This window comes from Thunnus thynnus, chromosome 5 (genome assembly GCF_963924715.1).
Source record: "Thunnus thynnus chromosome 5, fThuThy2.1, whole genome shotgun sequence".
NCBI lineage: Eukaryota > Metazoa > Chordata > Actinopteri > Scombriformes > Scombridae > Thunnus > Thunnus thynnus.
Window position 1 is genome coordinate 23006347 of NC_089521.1, and position 18437 is coordinate 23024783.

At 35.9% G+C, this 18437-nt stretch overlaps 3 protein-coding genes across 7 annotated transcripts; 2 read left to right on the plus strand and 1 right to left on the minus strand.

The window, feature by feature from the left end:
* Positions 1–40: 40 nt before the first annotated feature.
* On the minus strand, positions 41–5581 carry slc35b4 (solute carrier family 35 member B4). 2 transcript variants are annotated; one of them, XM_067590206.1, is made up of 10 exons: positions 5280–5581; positions 4641–4754; positions 4446–4548; positions 4307–4356; positions 4137–4218; positions 3956–4016; positions 3484–3593; positions 3233–3308; positions 2704–2779; positions 41–1184 (listed from the first exon to the last, which is right to left on the minus strand). In XM_067590206.1, the coding sequence occupies exons 1-10, from the start codon at positions 5354–5356 to the stop codon at positions 935–937; spliced, it is 999 nt and encodes a 332-aa protein (XP_067446307.1). In that variant the 5' UTR covers positions 5357–5581; the 3' UTR covers positions 41–934. The 2 variants fall into 2 exon arrangements, with proteins under 2 accessions (XP_067446307.1, XP_067446308.1); XM_067590207.1 differs by lacking the exon at positions 5280–5581 and having other exon boundaries at positions 4646–4750.
* A 1124-nt stretch (positions 5582–6705) lies between these two features.
* golt1bb (golgi transport 1Bb) lies at positions 6706–11099 on the plus strand. The gene is made up of 5 exons (XM_067590208.1): positions 6706–6862; positions 8111–8202; positions 8319–8497; positions 8607–8688; positions 10931–11099. The coding sequence occupies exons 1-5, from the start codon at positions 6838–6840 to the stop codon at positions 10967–10969; spliced, it is 417 nt and encodes a 138-aa protein (XP_067446309.1). The 5' UTR covers positions 6706–6837; the 3' UTR covers positions 10970–11099.
* A 1518-nt stretch (positions 11100–12617) lies between these two features.
* On the plus strand, positions 12618–18273 carry LOC137183280 (spexin prohormone 1-like). Of its 4 annotated transcripts, none has more exons than XM_067590212.1 (8): positions 12618–12950; positions 14277–14967; positions 15053–15123; positions 16378–16452; positions 16547–16592; positions 16686–16745; positions 17847–17933; positions 18039–18273. In XM_067590212.1, exons 4-8 carry the CDS (start codon positions 16390–16392, stop codon positions 18095–18097), a joined length of 315 nt encoding a protein of 104 aa, XP_067446313.1. In that variant the 5' UTR covers positions 12618–12950; positions 14277–14967; positions 15053–15123; positions 16378–16389; the 3' UTR covers positions 18098–18273. The 4 variants fall into 4 exon arrangements, with proteins under 4 accessions (XP_067446313.1, XP_067446310.1, XP_067446314.1 ...); XM_067590209.1 differs by having other exon boundaries at positions 14822–14967; XM_067590213.1 differs by having other exon boundaries at positions 14822–14967; positions 15056–15123.
* Positions 18274–18437: the final 164 nt, after the last annotated feature.

Genomic DNA, 18437 nt, shown 5'->3' on the forward strand with positions numbered 1-18437 from the left:
TCTCTATTTGTAACCATGTTGTCATAAATAAACAGAGCAGTGAGTGTAAAGATTTATTGTACTGAACAAAACACCTGAGACAATCTGACAAGGAAACATGAATTTTTAAAAAAATACAGCGATACTACATGATAAATTACCTCAGTCTGTATCTCAAAGATCCTGATTGCAGCTGCTCTTTAATCAATGTTTAATGTATGTTTGTCCATTTAACATCACAGTATTGTGTCGTGTGTAATGCTACTGATGTTAAAATGAGAGTTAATACAGAGAAAATCAGTTGTTCACTTCTAAAAAATAAATACTGAAAAGAACAAAAACAAACAAAAGAGAGTTGCACCATGATTCTGCATATATGAATCCTAATGAGGTACTAATGTTAGAGGACAAGGTTGGTGTATATTTATTTTTCTTATTAGAGACAAATCCCATGAAAGGACAAAAAAAAAAAAAACCCTAACGTGGGCTCTGTAGTTTATTTTGAGTCAATGCCACATTATGTCCTGCTGTTGTAAATACTCAGTAGTGCTTTAAATCCGCGGCTGAAAATAAAAAAAAACACACACACAATTTACGACTGTTTGAGTAACATTTGCTAAAAACTACAGTGCTCAGCTGTATTTGCTATTTTTAAGGATTTACATCACAGGCTGGTGAAGTCAGAAAGTCCTGAGAGACGGACTGAAGCACAGCTGTTTTGGTCTTTTCATGGGATTTGTTGATAATAAAAAAATATATTATATGCCAGCTTTATCTCTAACTTGTGTATGTGTGTGTTTGTGTGTGTGAGGGGTCTAATCTAATAATATTATATACGATCAAATATGAAAACTAAAAGACGTGTCAGTATAAAAATCGCTGCATGATAGTCGACCAAAAACAAATCTCTTAAGTCCATGACCGACACAGTGATCTTCTTCCATTCCTGCATCCTTCACTCTGCCTTCTTCTCCTTGTCGTCGGGTCGACGCAGAGCCGCCTGCACGCTGCTCCACACCTCCGTGTACAGCAGCGTGCCCAGGAAGACTACTGCCGTGCCCACCCAGTGCCACGCCGTGAAGGGGTTCCGGAAGTAAAGGATGGAGAAAATGAGGCTGAGGAACTTTCTCAGGGTCACCACCAGAGTGACCGTCAGCGAGGCGCACTCTGTGGTCAGGATGAACACGCCGCGGATGCACACGTACCTGAGGGAGCGGGTTAAAGTCAGCAACAAGACTATGAGAATCTGAAAAAAAAAGCCCCCCCAGTATTTTTCAATGAACTTTATCTCCTAGACTGCTGCCAGACGTTATTTTGCTTGGTCTGTTTGTTGATTTCGTCATGTGATGGTTTGTATTTGATGTAAAGAGATTTACTTTTTAGTGAGTAGTAGGATGTGGCTACATAGAAAATAAATAAATACAATATTGTTCACTTGACATAATAAACAAATGAACAATTTGTGACTTTATATACGATTGATTAATAGCTCCCAACCTTTTTTGGCTTGAGGCTCAAGTTGGGTACTGTGTGATATTTTTTCATACTGGTGTCAATATGATACCAGAGTTACATTTTCAATACTTGTATATTAGTATGACAGATTATAGTTCCTTTGTTAGAGGCATATAAACATGTTTTTCTATTTGACCCCCTTTTTCCTTTAGATTAAACAAACTATATACTAAACTATATTTAACTACATTAACAGTTTAAATGTATTTGTGTTTGAAATCATTTTAATTATTCCTCCTCTTCATGCTGACCATCAGAGGATCCCCTCAGAAAACGCTCATCATGTAAGTGATGAGGGACAAAATCCACAGTCTTTGTTTAAAAGTTTATCTGAAGCTTATATGAGGCTTCAGCCGTCTGAGTTTGTCATATAAAGTGAATATCTGCCACGTTTCCATTATCTTTGTGTCTCGACGGTCAGTTTTGCTGTTCAGCTGCAGAGGAAGTATAGAAACAGAAAGAGGGAGTTTAGCACAATAAAGACTGTAATGTTGAAACAGACAGCTGAAGCCTTTAATTAGCTTCAAGTAAACTTTTAAATACATTTTTGCACAGGAGGAGGACTGTGGATTTTGTCCCCCATCACTTACAGTCAAAGTGCATTAAGAAGGGATCTCTTAATGTATGAACAGGAGGAATGATTACAGCATGAAAAACGTGTGTCAGTGTTCGTTTGGCACCGGACTTTCTGTTTCAGGACAGGTTGTGAACCTAACCTTTCACACAAGCAGCTTTGCAAGGACTTTGCCCCGAATAAAACACTCAATAAAATACTTTATAATCTTAAAGTATTAGGTCAGTGAATACAGCATCTGATCAAAGAACAAGTAAACAAGACTAACTGTGATTGACGCGAAGCCACTGATATTTGTTGCTCTTCAGAACCTGAGCAAGTATTCAATACTAACTTTTGATACTGGATCCTTCAGGCACACTTCAGTTGGTAGTGGTAGTGTAGTAGTGTGATAAAGTGTGTTACAACAAAGCCCTGGGCATAACTATGATGCCCAAACAGCTACAACTTATACTGTCTACTCATTAGAAAAAAGCAAAGATTAGAAAAAATTATGATGGTGTATGAAAAAATAGTTTTTTCTTCTTATTCTCTCAATGATATTGTGACCCTTTAGATTACCGTATATTGTGAACCACTGTAAAAAGTTAAAGTACATAGATAAATACAAGTCAGTTTGTTTTTTGACAGGATACTGTGTGATGACGTTGATCAGCAGGTAGAGCCACATTATCGGCATGGTCGCTCCGATCACGGGAATGACTACAGGGGCTGCAAAGAGAAGATATTTATTTATCTGTGATTAAAGACACAAAGTCACAAAACATCAACTTTCCAACCACTACCTTTCCTGAGGGGTGTTTATAAAGGAGCCCAAAAACGGAACCAGGATTTCATGAAACCAACTCAGAGCTGATGTGATCAGACAAGATCAGATGTGGTTTAAGACCACAGATCTTAGGTCAGATTTATTAAAAGCTTCTTTATGACACTGAATCTCCTGAGAAGAAGTTTTTCTTTATGAAACAGCGCTCTGGATGGATGTAACCCTTTTTCACAGCGCACATTTTGACTGTTCGTAGCAGGAAAAACACAGTTAAAGCTAATATTGTTTATGATGTTTTTGTTCCTTTTAAACCATCATTAATGTTATTAATTACACCTGCACCTTTCCAAGTATGACGAAATATCTGCTGTGAATAAAAGTCGGTGGATGAAACTCACTGCTCTGACTGAAGTGGACACAGTGGTTGTAGATGTCTGTGGCGAGCAGCAGGAAGCCCGGCAGAGGCAGGCAGTGCTGTAAAAAACAAGTTATCTGTGTTAATCAACTTACATTCAGGGAATATAAAACTTTTAATTGAACAGTTCCCTGAAAAAAAACACAACAGTAGCTGTATGAGCAATGAGTTATTCTCAAGTGAGAACCTTTCATGACTTAAATGAGGCTTGAATTTCCCCAGAAGAGAACTCACATTATAAAAAAGAGCCTCTTTGGAGTGTTTTCCATACTCCTTGTACAGCGTCTCCTGGAAAATACCCATCCTCGCAGACATCAGCAGAGCAAACGTCAACATGGCGATACCTGAACGAACAGAAAACCACATTAAAAAAAAATCAGTTACACAACAGCATGTTTGTATTGATGATTGCTCACTTTATCATGGTAAATCCTACGCTGAAGACAGAGAAAAATACACAATAATACATTCTATTGGTAGCACTTTTCAATGTACTCAAACACACTTTATATGAGTTAAAATGATCCTAAGAAACAACAACAACAAAAAAAACACGAAACACTAAAGGCAGCACAATAAAATAAAAATGCTGAATCAAAATGACAACAAGTCATTGCAATTCTATGCTATGTTGCTGCTGCAACAACTAAGTATCTGCTTTTTCTACCATTTTCTACTTTTTAATATCCGCCTGTCTGTAACTCACCTATAAGCCAGTGCATGAAGGCATAAAAGCCTTGTTCTTCTGATCCTTCAGTGGCGACATTCTGCAGAAACAAAACCACAAATGATTGCGTGACAAAAATATTACAACAACACACTGTTGTAATTACCTGACAACCAAGAACAATGTGTACAAACTGCAACTCGATCTGCAGACGACTCACCACTTGTCTGGCGGACATGATGGTGCAGATGAAGATGCCGGCTGAAATTAGAGCTATAGACAGATATTTGCTTGCTGAATACCTGCAGGGAGAGAAGGTGAGATGCAAAAAAACTGCAGGCGGGAAAATGTTTGGTGTGACAGAAGGAGGCGTTGTGAGTTTGTGGATACCTTTTCTTCAGGATGATGATGCCCAGGATCATGTTAGCGATTAGCGATCCCTGCAGAGACACAAGAAAGCTGGTCAACCACTGAGGTCAGTGATTATGAGAAACATTCAACAGTGAAGATAAAAAGCATCAGTTCTCACAGATCTGAAGATCATGTGTAGCGGCATGGCGATGTTGAAATTGAGAGCGTAGTTGTTTATCACGCTGCAAGTGAAGAACATCGTCACCATGATCACGTAGTTGCTGGAGAAGAAAAAAAAAGAGAGATATAAGATGTTGGGTTCAGAATCAGTCCTACTTATCTACTGAAGCAAGAAGTTTTCTCTTTTTTTTACCTTACAGGGATTGCTGGTTTCTTCCTCCCAAAGTTTGTTTCAAAGATGAAGCCTTCCAGTGCGATGAACACAAACTGGGCGAAGGTGACGATGTTGCCACATCCTGGGAACTCTCTGCAGAACAAAACAACAGATGAGAGACATTTACCAGTGTAGATGTGAGTTGTACTGACAGCGAAACTGAAACAATGAAAGGCTTCTCCAGCGTCGCCAGTTCATCTTTTCTTTCCCGTCAGAACTCGATCCATCTTGTACTTTATGTTGTTCTGCTTTCTGAACAAATCTTTTTCAACCTGAATCTTTTCCTTATTATTTCCAAATAAATTTGATTCAGACTTTCAACAAAAAAAAACAGCTAAGAAAAACACTTTAATGATATCTTTTAACATATAGAATTAGTAGAATTGCTGATTTTAAAATGTATTGGAGTAAGACCGTTAAAAAGCTATTTAATATCAATAATATGAAATCTAATGGTTGCTTTCCACCAATAAAAACATGTTACAACACACAGTATCACTCAGGGATTAGTTTTAGTGCTACAGTCATAAAAACTCATGCAGGAGGGTCAATAAATCAAAAATAGGTCAGAGTTTAGGTAACTTTTATGACCATTAACAATGTAAGTTTGTGACTGACCTTACAAGCAGCTCCAGAGACACCACATTGCTGCAGCAGCCGACAAAAACCAGAACAATGGCAGCAAAAGGACCCATGTTGGTTTACTGCTGAAGAAAACCTGCTGGGAAACGTGTCACTCCGATAAACGCATTTTGGCAAAAAAATAATTAGCAGTTTGTGTTCAGTCGGAGGTCTTCAGCTTCAACACAAACTCCTGTTTCAGTTGAACACGTCTGAATCTGAGATCGCACTCCTTCCTGATCACAGGGGCTCATGGGAGTTGTAGTTCACCTCTGACATCACGGAAAAAAGGTACGCAGTGAGGTTAATCTTCTCTATTTCTGTTTCAACATGTAACGTTAAATACAGATATTGAGTTGTGAATAATACTGAGAATACATATTTGTGAAATATCTAAAAAATGATTATTAGAAAGCCTAAAATAATGAGTTAACGGCGCAATCTCTGCGCAGTAGTGACACGCAAATATATTTAGTCGCGCATGCGCAGACATTAGCATCTGAATTTAAAAGTGAAGAGCTCTCACTCTGCCCGGATATCTGTACACCAGGAACTACTATGGATATATACAGCATGTGGCTCCTTCTGAGCAGCAGAGGCCTGTCCTGAAAACTGTTTTAGTGGTTAACAAGTTTTTTATTTTATCAGTCCATGTTGCAAATTTGAGGGCATTTTACTGTGGTTTTACCAGTTTTCCGGACAACTCAGTGAACTAGCTTCTTCAATAAGGCCCCAGATATTTTAATTACACATGGGAAATTATATACACTGATCACCCTGGGACCTTGAATGACAGAAGTAGGCCAACAAATAGATGGAGGTTATTTAATGGCATCCAATGTATAACAATGTTTTTAAAGCCATACAATGTTATCAAATGTATCCATTTACCTTTGACTAGGGCTGCAACCAATGATTATTTTCATTATGGATTAATTGTTTGGACTATAAAATGTTAGAAAATTGTGAAAAATGACTGTTACAATTTCCAAGAGTCAAAGGTGATGCCTCCAGATGTTTTGTTCTGTCTGACCAACAGTCCAAAACCCAAAGAAATTGAGTTTACTATCAAGTAAGACAGAGAAAAGCATTAAATCCTCTCAGCGGTTTCTCTACTACTTTTATCTGACAGCTACGATTGTTTATTACTTTTGTGATTAAGGTTTTACATAAGATACAAAACATAAGGTAAGCACATATGAATAAAATAATGCCTGTACTCTAATGCATTAGTAAACAATACACAATACTCATAACTTGCAACTAATTATTATTCTAATTATCAATTAATCTGTCTGTTAGTGTCTGTACTGTCCGACATTTACAGATTTGATTTTAAGGAGCAGAAACATCATCACTGGTTGCACCAAAACTGCAAACAGAGACGATCTTCGTCAGGGAACGTGTGTGCGTGGCTGCGGAAGACGTGACGTAGCAAACCGCTAGCTTCGTCTTCACCGCTGCGTCTGTTAGTATCAACAGTTTAGTTCAAATCTGTGTGTTTGACTCGTCGGGAGCTTCGTGAGAGAAGATTCCTCCTCCTGCTGCCGCCACAATGATTTCACTCACGGACTCACAAAGTAAGACGCGTCCGTGTTTCTCCGCTGTTCTTTTGTCTTTGTGGCGTTTTTGCTGTGAAACCCGGTTTAGCTGAATGTATGAGGTTAGCAGCTCAAACGCCATTGGCTGAGAGCGCCGTGACGTCACGCAGCAGGAGAAAGTGCAAAATTAACGTTAATTTTTTAATATTTTCACATAACACGTCCTGTCATTAATATATATTTTAAAGCTGCAACTAATTATTATTTTTTATTACAATTGATTTGCTACGGTATCATTTTGTTTTAATTAATGTAATAGTTAATTTAACTTGTATGTAAAATGCAGAAAATGCAATCCAAAAATGATGATGCCTCTCACAAGTTATCATGATTATTTTAAACTGTTTTATATAATTAATACTCACTATGTAAGTAAGTGTCAGTATTAGCATTTTTACTAAATGATTGAAACCAGTAATTGATTGAATGAATAAATTATAGCTAATTAAATTGTTTAGTATGGTGGCCCAGAGGTGCAAAACACCACAACATTTCACTAAACACTGTAATTTAAGGCTGCACCTGATAATTAGTTTTATTATCGATTAAACAATATAATGATTGGTGTATAAACTGTCAAAAGAGAGAGAGAGAAACTGAAAATGAAAGTTTCCAGAGTCCAATATTCAGATTGCCTATTTTGTCCGATCAACAGTCCAAAACCCAAAGATATTTGATTTAACACTTAGTTAAAAGAGAAAAGCATCAAATTCTCACATTTGAGAAGTTGAAAACTGCAAATATTTAGTATTTTTTGCTTGATTCAGCTATTAATGGATTACCAAAATTGTTAATGATTAGTTTTCTGTCAATCCATTAATTGTACTTGTTTCGGTTTTAAATTTGGTTTTTGAGTATTTGACTCATTAACGAGTGAGTCTTTTGTGCTCATATGTTGCACATATACTGAATATTGAAGGTATTTTTCCTCATGTGGTCCTGCTCTTATTTCTTTTTTTTCCCTCATGAAATTGTGAGGAAACTATAATTTTGCCGTGCCTTTTTAACACCTTTACCCTGGCACTTTTTCTTATTAATATTCTGCAGTGTAAAACTCATTTTTGGGTGTATAGATGACCCCAGTATTTTAATCTGTGCTTTCTGTCGTACACTATCAGGGTCTGTAGCTGCTCACTATCTTCATGGAAATTAAAGTTTCATCTTAATAATAGTGATGTAGCCACATGGCCAACAATAACATCTCCATTGTTTCCTTAAAATTGACAGAAATCGGCATGGGGCTGACAGGCTTCGGCGTCTTCTTCCTCTTCTTCGGGATGATGCTGTTTTTTGATAAAGCTCTCCTCGCCATTGGAAACGTGAGTTGATCAGTAATGCCGCCACACTGTGTGTCAGTCAAACATTTCTCTCATCCAGTCTCATCAGAAAGATGTCAGACTTGTGATTGTTTTGTGCATCTGTGCTTTTTATACAGATTCTGTTCGTCTCGGGTTTGTCCTTCGTCATCGGCTTGGAGCGGACGTTCAGATTTTTCTTCCAGAGACATAAAGCAAAAGCCACCAGCTTCTTCCTGGGAGGAGTGTTTGTGGTTCTGATTGGCTGGCCGATCATAGGAGTTGTTCTGGAGATCTATGGTTTCTTCCTCTTATTCAGGTCAGCTCAAACAGAAAATAATCCCTGTTATTGACATATTGTCACATCTGTTATTATCCTGGATTCATGTAAATTTTTTGGGTCTCACATCTCGCTCTCTCATCAACAGAGGATTCTTCCCGGTGGCTGTAGGCTTCATCAGACGAGTACCTGTGCTCGGGTCTTTACTCAGCTTACCGGGGATCAGTACCGTAAGTATCATGGCGATCAATGTAGGGCTGCAACTAACGGTTCTTCTCATTATCGATTAATCTGTTGATTATTTTCTCGATTAATCGCTTAGTTGTTGGAGCTTTAAAATGTCAGAAAATGGTGAAAAATGTTATTGTTATCATTGTTTCTCAAAGCCCAAGATGAAACTTCAAAAGTCTTGTTCTGTCCCGACCAACAGTCCACAACCCAAAGATATTCAGTTTACTGTCATAGAAAAGTAAAGAAACCAGAAAATATTCACATTTAAGAAGCTGGAACCAGATGTTGGAATTGTTTTCTTAAAAAATGATTGACATATTGTTCAACTAATCGTTGCAGCTCTAGATCAATGAACCACAAACTGAACGTCCCTTTAAACTATTGGAGACTTTAAACTTGTTTAAGCTTTATTTTTTTCTGTCAACATTTTTGTTTTGTGGTAACACACACACACACACACAGTTTGATACCAACAAGCACTGAATTCCCAAGCTGTTGTCAGAAAGTGAGTGAGCTCTGTTAAGATGGACGTAGGCAAAAGAAAAATGTGGATTGTGACTTGACATTAGCTTTGTACTCCTGTAACACTGTCGGACTCATGATGGAAAGTTTTAAAAAGGTAAATGCAGATAAACCAGAGATATCGTCGTTTTTTACTCCATGTCAAAACCTGGCGCCTACATTACCCACAATGCAACGTGACAACCAACAGTTCAGTCAGAGATTTCGTGAGCATTTGTTGCATTCACGTGCTCCTCAGATGGTCCCATTTCCCGAGTTGGGAAGTCAGTGTGACTTCAGTGTGTTTGTGAGCTTTTAAGTCATAATGTGGAAACAACATGGATGCTACAGAGATGCACCAATACATTCCATAAAACCATAAAATATAGCTTTACCTGACCTATTATCAGGGTTAATGCTAAAAAATAACTACCAGACAACCTAATACCATGTTTCAAATTACATGTGAGCAAAAAATTGATAAGCAATACGTGAATTAGTGAAAAGTTTCTTTCGTCCACCCTGTTTCTGCGTAAATGACATCAACTTTTGGCAAATCGTGTACCAAAATTTTCCCAAACTTTCCGAGTTCTTGTTCTGAGTGGTTGTTCATGTGAATTTTCCCAGTCGGGAACTCATTTTTCTGATTATTCCGATTATGCTAGTGGCGGCTTATGTAGCTTTGAGCCACTAGCCTCAAACAGAGAAGAGGAGCAGGCTGCAGAGGTCTGGTAATGTCACTTCTGTCTAACTCCAGAGTGCCAGTTGTTTTCATTTTCAAACTCAGTCTTCAGCCTGAACCGCTGTGACATCACTTGAGGCAGTTTATCGGACTTTGTGCACAGCTCCCTCTGGAGCGACAAAATGCTTTATACACCTTTTTTTCCACACATGCAGGAGTAAACAGATTTTGATGTGTAAAATTGATGTTCAAGCACTGGAAAGCACCAAAAACAGCAATAGAAGGAATACTGTGATAGATTACTGATCGCAAGCAACTTTCAAGTCACTACATGTTGATCTTGACAAGGTTCTGCCTAGAAAGTAGAAAATAATAATAAAAAAAAATATTAATGAGCTTCTGAAAATGGTGGACTGTACTGCAAATAATACAATTTTTGGCTGAATGGCTCAAAAAATACCACAAATACCTGTGTGGTTCTTGTCCTCAGAAATAGTATTTTGACAAAATAATCATAAGTCAGGGAACTCAACTGTCTTTTTCCAGAGCTTACAGCAAATCCAGATGGAGATTGCAGCAAACTTGATCTACTGATAATGCTGCTGAAACTGTGTGTTTAGATAATTTTGTCAAATCAATATGGTCTTTATAAATATTTGGAAAAATAGTCTACAAAAGATGATGAAAACGCTTTTGCTGAAATGTGAAAGCTGACAGTCTTATTGTGCAATGTCTGCACTTTGTCTCGACTAAACACAGAGCCTCTGTTCTACTGAACAAGACCTTGTGGGATTTTGTGCTTGTGTGTCGTCTGTGAAGTCTTTGTCAGTTTCTGAAGACTGTCAGTGTCCGAGATCAGATATCTGAGAGGATTTCCTCCAGTGTAGCACTCTGGTCTTTGTGGTGTACTGTATTAAAGTTATTCAGCACAGTTATAATGAAGTTAAATGATGTTAAATGCATTTAAATGTAATAAATGCGTGTTTTCATCTGATTCATTACAAAATATCAAAACTGTTATGTATGAATAACTCTGGATTGTTCTTGTTCTCTTTCAGCTGGTGGATAAAATTGGCGAGAGCAACAACATGGTATAACAGCCGGCTGTTTTTGTATGAGAGGAGGATTTCAGTATTTATCAAAGCTTCTTAATACTGACTGTATCTTTTGGTCATTGCCACTCCAGAACTGTGAATACAAACTTTTTTTTTTTTTCTGCACATAAGACACAATCTGTGGACATCAGTTTTGTGTCTGACTGCCACTGGACAACGTCACCACAGAACTTTTTATTTTAAAGGCTTGAGTCTCCCTTTTCGTATCATTCCCGTCTGATATTTATGGACTAATAATAACTTGGGACCACTGGATCAACTCAGCCAAGCAGCAGGAGCCCTTTATACAGCATCCAGTCCTCCAGATTGTGTGCCTGAACAGTCACTGAGAGTTTTTTTTTTTTTTGGGTTCCTCTATGAAGTGTTACTGGGATTTTGTACATGGAAAATAAATAAGGTTGAGCTAAATGTTACGTGGGCAAAGAAACCTGAACTGTTGTGGGAAAACGAGGCTTACTGAGCTCGTGATGGAAATACGTTACTGTAACTTTTGTAAGTACATACTTGAAATAAAGTGTGTCTTTTATAAATTTGTTTCATATTTTTTACTGCAGCTAAAACAGTTTTATGTTTGTGGTTCAGGAGTTAGAGCGGGTCATCCAGTAGTTAAAGCCAGTGGTGGGAAGTAACTAAGTACATTTACTCAAATACTATACCTAAAGAACAACTTTGAGGTACTTGTACTTTACTTGAGTATTTCTATTTCATGCTGCTTTATACTTCCACTCCACTACATTTCAGATGGAAATATTGTATTTTCTACTCCACTACATTTATTTGACAGCTTTAGTTACTTTTCAGATGAAGATTTGACACAGTAGATAATATAACAAGCTGTTAAAAATACAACACATTTTTAAGATGAAACCAGTGGTTTCCAACCTTTTTGCCTTTTGACGTCTTACAAAAAGCAGTGTGTAGTCTGGGTCACATTTCAGATGTCTATGAGTTGTCAACAGCTGCACCAAATAGTGATTTTTCCCTCAAAACTTCTCACATGGTTTCATTTCAATAAATGTTCAACTGATTTAATATTTCACCAAAAATCAAAGATCAGAGAAAAAGTCCAAAAAACTGAAAACAGATTTGTGTATCAGAACTTTGTTTTTTCTTCTTTCCTCTCCCATCAATCATCTCACGACCCCTCAGATTTATCTGGTGACCCTTTGGAGGGGCCCGACCCTCAGGTTGGGAACCACTGGACTAAACTAGCTAACTGTATATAAAGTAGTTGAAACTATCTCCACCTCCAGCAGCTACAACAGTAACATGCTGCTCTAACACTGATGCTTCACTATTAATAATCTAATGATGTCATATATAATAATATATCAGCCAAAGGGATGAAATTAGTACTTTTATTTCAATACTTTAAGTACATTTTACTGCTAATACTTGTATACTTTTACTTAGGTTGGATTTTTCATGCAAGAGCTTTACTTTTAATGGAGTATTTTTACATTGGTGTACTGGTACTCCACATCGAAGTCTTTGTGGACAAGACACCGATCCTCAAACGTATCCTGATGGTTAGACCAGGTGTGTGTCTGTGTTTGAATGGGTGAATGAGAGAAACGTTGTAAAGCACTTTGGTTAGAAGAGATATATAATACGCCACCCAAACATGTACAAACAGCCATTGCTTTAGGGTATTAGTGACCTATTTATCAAAGGGCGTCTGATTGTCTCAGTTCTTGCCTGGAAATGTCTGAGATGACTGAACGTAACACCTTATTTATACTTGTGTGTTTAGTATGTAGGCTATGCATGTGAATATGTATGTGCATAGGCGCCTGGTTATGTTTTAGAATGCGGGAGCAAACTTGGAAAGACAGAGATACTGTCCTCCGTTGGAAAAAAAATTGCAATTTAAAACAAATTTCCGACATTTGTAGACCATCTAACGTCCTGGATTAAGTCAAGAAACCACCTGCATGTCCCAACGTGTTAGTTGGCAGCTCTGGTAATGTGAAGAAATATAACTAGGCCTACTCCATTTAAATATAACTAATTCATAAATCTTATTAATAATTCATTATTCTTATTAATTTCAACTTTGTCACTGTCACCACTCATACGTATGTGTTAAATGAGGTTACAGCTAGTTAGCTTAGCTTAGCATAAAGAAGGAGAAGGGAACAGTTAGCTTGACTCCAAAGCTTATTAATTAACAAGTTAAACCACATTTGTTTAATTATTACAAGAATTGAAGTGTGAAAATTGTTGTTTGTGATTTTACGTGTCATCATCATGGTGACGTTGCCAGGCAACCATCGAACGCTGAGCAAGAAAGACAATTAGCTTTATTTCACAAAATGTCGAGCAAAAAATAACAACTGACAACAAGTTCACAGTTTGTGTTTTCAATGAACACAAATAAACACCTCCTAGTGTACCGAAAAAGAGGAAAACATATCGTTTATGTAGCTAACTCAGTTTTATAAAGTCAGGTGCAGCTTTTAATAGAAACTCGTTCACCCACATTGAACTTTACTCAATCACCTGCACAATCTCTGACATGTTGTCGCACCTTCACGTCTTTTTTTTTTTTTTTTTTTTTTAAACAAACACTTTATTGATATCAGTCAAATTCAATCAACAGTAACAAACAAGTTTACAGAACAAAAAGAGGAAACAGTGCCAGGGAATTCAGTTATGACATTAAAAAGCATTTGGAAAAGGGATTGTGCAAGAAGCCTTTATATTCACTAAAAGCAAAATAATACATAGGGAAGTAAACAAATAAATCAAGGGGCACAGTTTAATAATTAAGTGATACAGTCGATAATTTTATATGTTTCAAATATTGTTTGGGTCTTTGCTGCTTGTCTATTTGTCATCTTGACTATAGAGTTATAATAGAGGCTAATATCAATTAGAAATAAGGTAAAGCTTGGTTTTCTATTGGTCCATTTCATTTTATGTATGTGGAATTTGCCAAAAATCATAAACAGTTGGATTAAAAAGCTAACATTTTTGTCCATTGAATTATTTTTAAAATAAATGAAGATATCACTGCCAGAAAGCATGACCATTTGACCTGTTTTTCTAGATAGAAAATTTGGATATCATTCCAAAATATTTTGGAATACATACAATGGAAAAATAAGTGAAAAATTGTTTCTTTGTTTAGACCACAGAAATCACAAGAATAATTAATATTCAGTTTAAACCTTTCCAGAACATGCTTTACAGGATATATTCTATGTAAAATTTTAAATGACACCTCTTTCATTTTATTGGTAATACAACATTTGTCTGATATTCTCCATGCTTTTTTCCAATTCAGGTCACCATAAATAGAAGACCAGAACATTTGCATAGGGGGAATATTGTTCTCTAAAAGGATATTCCGGATTTGTTTATTATTACATTTTTTCTTAAGGACATCTAAATCCCCAGTGAATATATTCGTTTTCCAGTCTGATGACTGAGTTGTATCATCATGAGAATTTTTCAAAACCTGTAAAGCAACTTTTGGAATAGTGTCAAATACCAATGCATATTCTTTTGGTGTAACAGGTAATTCTTCAGAAATTCACCATAAGACAATAATAACCCATCTTTATTTAACAGTTGCTGAACTTGAATAATATTGTTGTGAAACCATTTCTGGATAAACAGAGTTTTATGTTTAAACTGAATATGTTGTTCCATATGTAATATCTGTGTGGAGAGAAATTGTGCTTATAGGCCAAGGTCCATGCTAAAAGTGCCTGTTTGTGGAAATTAGCTAGTTTAATAGGTAATGTGTCTACAGAATAGTTACATTTAATCCCTCCAACATCACTGAATAACGCACCTTCACGTCTCATTCATGAAAAACATCACCAGTGACGTCATGTGATGAACCTGTGAAGAGACTCTGCTGCTAATGAGACTCTTCAAAGTTTGATCGTCTCCCTCGTGTGTGTGACTAACGAGCAGTGACGGTTTTAACATCACCTGTCACTCCTGTCAATTGAAACATTACGCGTGACGTAAGTAAATTACCCATCATCCTCCCTGATCACCGAGGCTGTTTAATGATGTGATTATCTTTGAGTTTTTAATATAATGTGACAGCAGTGACAGAGGAGTGCACAAAGCAAACACTGAAACACAAAGCTGCAGACAGCAGGACAACACAAGTACTGGTAAGATATTATTATTGTTATTATTATTATTAATAGTAGTAGTAGTAGTAGTAGTTGTAGTAGTTGTATCTGCATCATTTAACTTTTATGAAAATATCTGGGGAATCAGAGTTTAATTACATTCTTAATTCCCTTTGAGATTGTATTTGGGTCTGCTATAATTAAAGATTTGATGTATTCAATAAAACTCAATGTATTAAATGTTGGTATATATGCACATGTTTTGAAAACAAATACTTTGGAGAAATGAAGCGGCCACCTTGATTCAGTGGTGGAAGAAGTATTCAGATCCTTTACTAAAGTACAAGTAGGAATATTGTAGTCTAAAAATACTCCAATACAAGTAAAAGTCCTGAAGTCTTGAGTACAGAAGTATAATCAGCAATTTGTACTTAAAGTATCAAAAGTAAAAGTACTCATTATGCAGACTGGCTTCTTTTTGAGTGTTATATTATTACAGCATATTATGTTGTTTGTTTTTATCAGCCACAAATACATATAGGAGTATTTTAATGTTCATCAATGTGGAGCCAAATTTAGATACTTTGGGTAGATTAATAGTAATAGTACTGCATCATATTATATAAGTGTATCATGTTTTTTTTTTAAATAACAATAATACACTTTATTTATACAGCAATTTAAACACCAGTTAGAATATTAAAATAAATTATTTTATGTAAAACCTTCATCTGAAAAGTAACTAAAGCTGTCAAATACATGTAGTGGAAGTATAAAGTTTAAAGCAGAATAAAATGGAAATACTCAAGTAAAGTCCAAGTACCTCAAATCTGTACTTAAGTAAACTACTTGAGTAAATATACTTAGTAACATTCCACCACTGCCTTGATTAGACGTGACATCCTCCACCTCTTCACTGTATATTAGCAGATAAAAAGAATAAAATCATGATGATAGACTCTTTTAAAAAAAGGCCTGAAACGTTTATATTCAGGCTTTTTCATCTTAACCTGTATTAGTTTCTTTATTTTGTGTATTTTTAATGCTGTAGCACTGTGAGTTTCACTACAAATGAAGAGCAAGGTACAAATTAAATGTATTATAATTTCATTATTTAAAACTAACTGTTAATATTATTATATATACAATATATAACAAGAAAGACAAGCCCTTTTAGTGTTTATTTTTATTTTAATTGTTAATACCCACATCCTCAATACAAAATATGGAAAAAAATCTACTCTGTTTATTAGTAACACTATTAATTCTGGTTGTAATTAAATGTCTTTTCAGAGTTAAAGGACAATGGCTCTGATAGTCATGATGTTTGCTGTGACGCTGGTTTCTCACTGCTGGAGCGCTCCACAGGTGGGTGAAATCCAAACAAAATCACTGCATGTTGAAGTTGACTTTAATTATAGTATTTAGAAATGTAATCGGTGTCTTTGTCACCACCTTTCAGCGGAGAAACTGGACTCCACAAGCCATCTTATACCTAAAAGGCGCACGTAAGAATCTGCAGAACAAATGTAAACTATTGAATTCTGAGCTGCTTCATCAGATTTATAAATAAATGATGTGTAAATTTTGATGTTTTACAGAGAAACATCATTCAGTGTTGGAGCGCAACACCAGAGAAGAAGGAGACACTTTACATATAGGTGAGTGTAACATATGTGATACAGTGCAGACTAATATATAACTATATAATTATAAAAATAAAATAAATTCAATGTCTGTCTCACTGTAAGGCAAAAAGTCACTAATTCAAAGACAAATAGTTATGTAGGTAGTGGTGTTGTTTTATATTTAGCTCCTAAAAGCAATATATATAAGTTGTAACTAATAACTTTATTATAAAAAAAACATTAACTGATGCTTTAAAGATCAATTATAAACCATTATAAGAACAACTTCTGTCTTTTCTGTCTTATTTTTATTCATAATTGCAGATGATTTATTCACTTTTGCTCATGATTTATTGGAAAGTGAAAAACTCATAATGATTTAATGTGTAATATGTTGCAAATTTGATGGTTTATTACCATATTTAAGTACATTCATAAATGCAGAATTGACTTGATAACTTTTCTTTAATTTGACTTTCAATCCTGTTGTTCGGGTTTCAACTTGAATTTATTAATGACTTCACTATTAATGGCACACCAGCAAGACAGATTTATCACAACATGGTTATTTATGGTTTATGACAGATCTATAAAATATTTGCACATTATTTGATCATTATTAAAGCCATTAATGACAATTTATATAACCTTTATTTAATCAGGTAATCTAGGAGATCAAGGTCTCTTTTGTGAGAGAAACCAAAACAAGCAAAAAACAAGTGTAACAAAAGTACACACAGCATCAGAAACAATCACATATTAAATACACTCAAGGTTTGAAGTTTAAAGTCCAGCGGTAGGATGAGATGAAAATACTCTGTAATTAATTATATTTATCAGGTGCAAAGTAGTAAAAAAACTCTCTTACAGTTAAAACCTCTTTATAAAACGAGCCTGAGAGCCGTTATGACTCGTAATTTGTCACAAAATTAAATGCTTGTAGAGGTGAGTTAGTTTATTCCACCTCTAGAGGATCTAATGACTTCCATCTTAGTCCAAAACTAGATAAAAAAGAGAGAAGCATAATTATATGTACATGTCTCTTCATGATGCTTCATGTTTGTATTTTGTTTCTTTATAGTCTTAGTTGTGCAGTTTTGTGTTTTCAAATGTCTTTTCTCTGCTTCTCTGCAGTGACTCACAACCAGAGCAGCCATGGACCCGTAATGTCTTTGGCTTCATCTTTTCTTCTGGAGCTTCTCCAGCGAGCTGTGGAAGAAGGTAAAAAAACCCCAAAACCCTGCAACACTTCAGCTGACCAACATCTGAGCACTTTTAGGATTAATTTTCTGTTTCTGATTCATTTTTGGTTATTTTCTTCCTCAGATGGAGACGATCCAGGTTTTTATCCAGACGAACAAGAGGTGAATTTGACTTATTTGTGATTGTGAACCTGTTTATCGGTCATTTTAATTGCTGTTATTGCATTTTATTATATTCTTCTATACGTGTTGCTTGTTTATATTTTCATGTAAAGCACACTGAGTTGTGATGCAATGTGCTACATAACTAAAGTTCTCGAGCTGTGATTGTTTAAATAAACTCTGAGCCATGTGTTCAACTTATTGCTCCCACAGCTGTAAAACTTGTTAAGCGATTAAAAACACAATCTGCTCCAGGCAACAATTTAGTCGTTCACACCACACAGTGATTAACACCATGCTAAACACCATTCAATCATACATCATCACTCTGTCTACACCGGGGTCACTGAGAGGCGGCCCA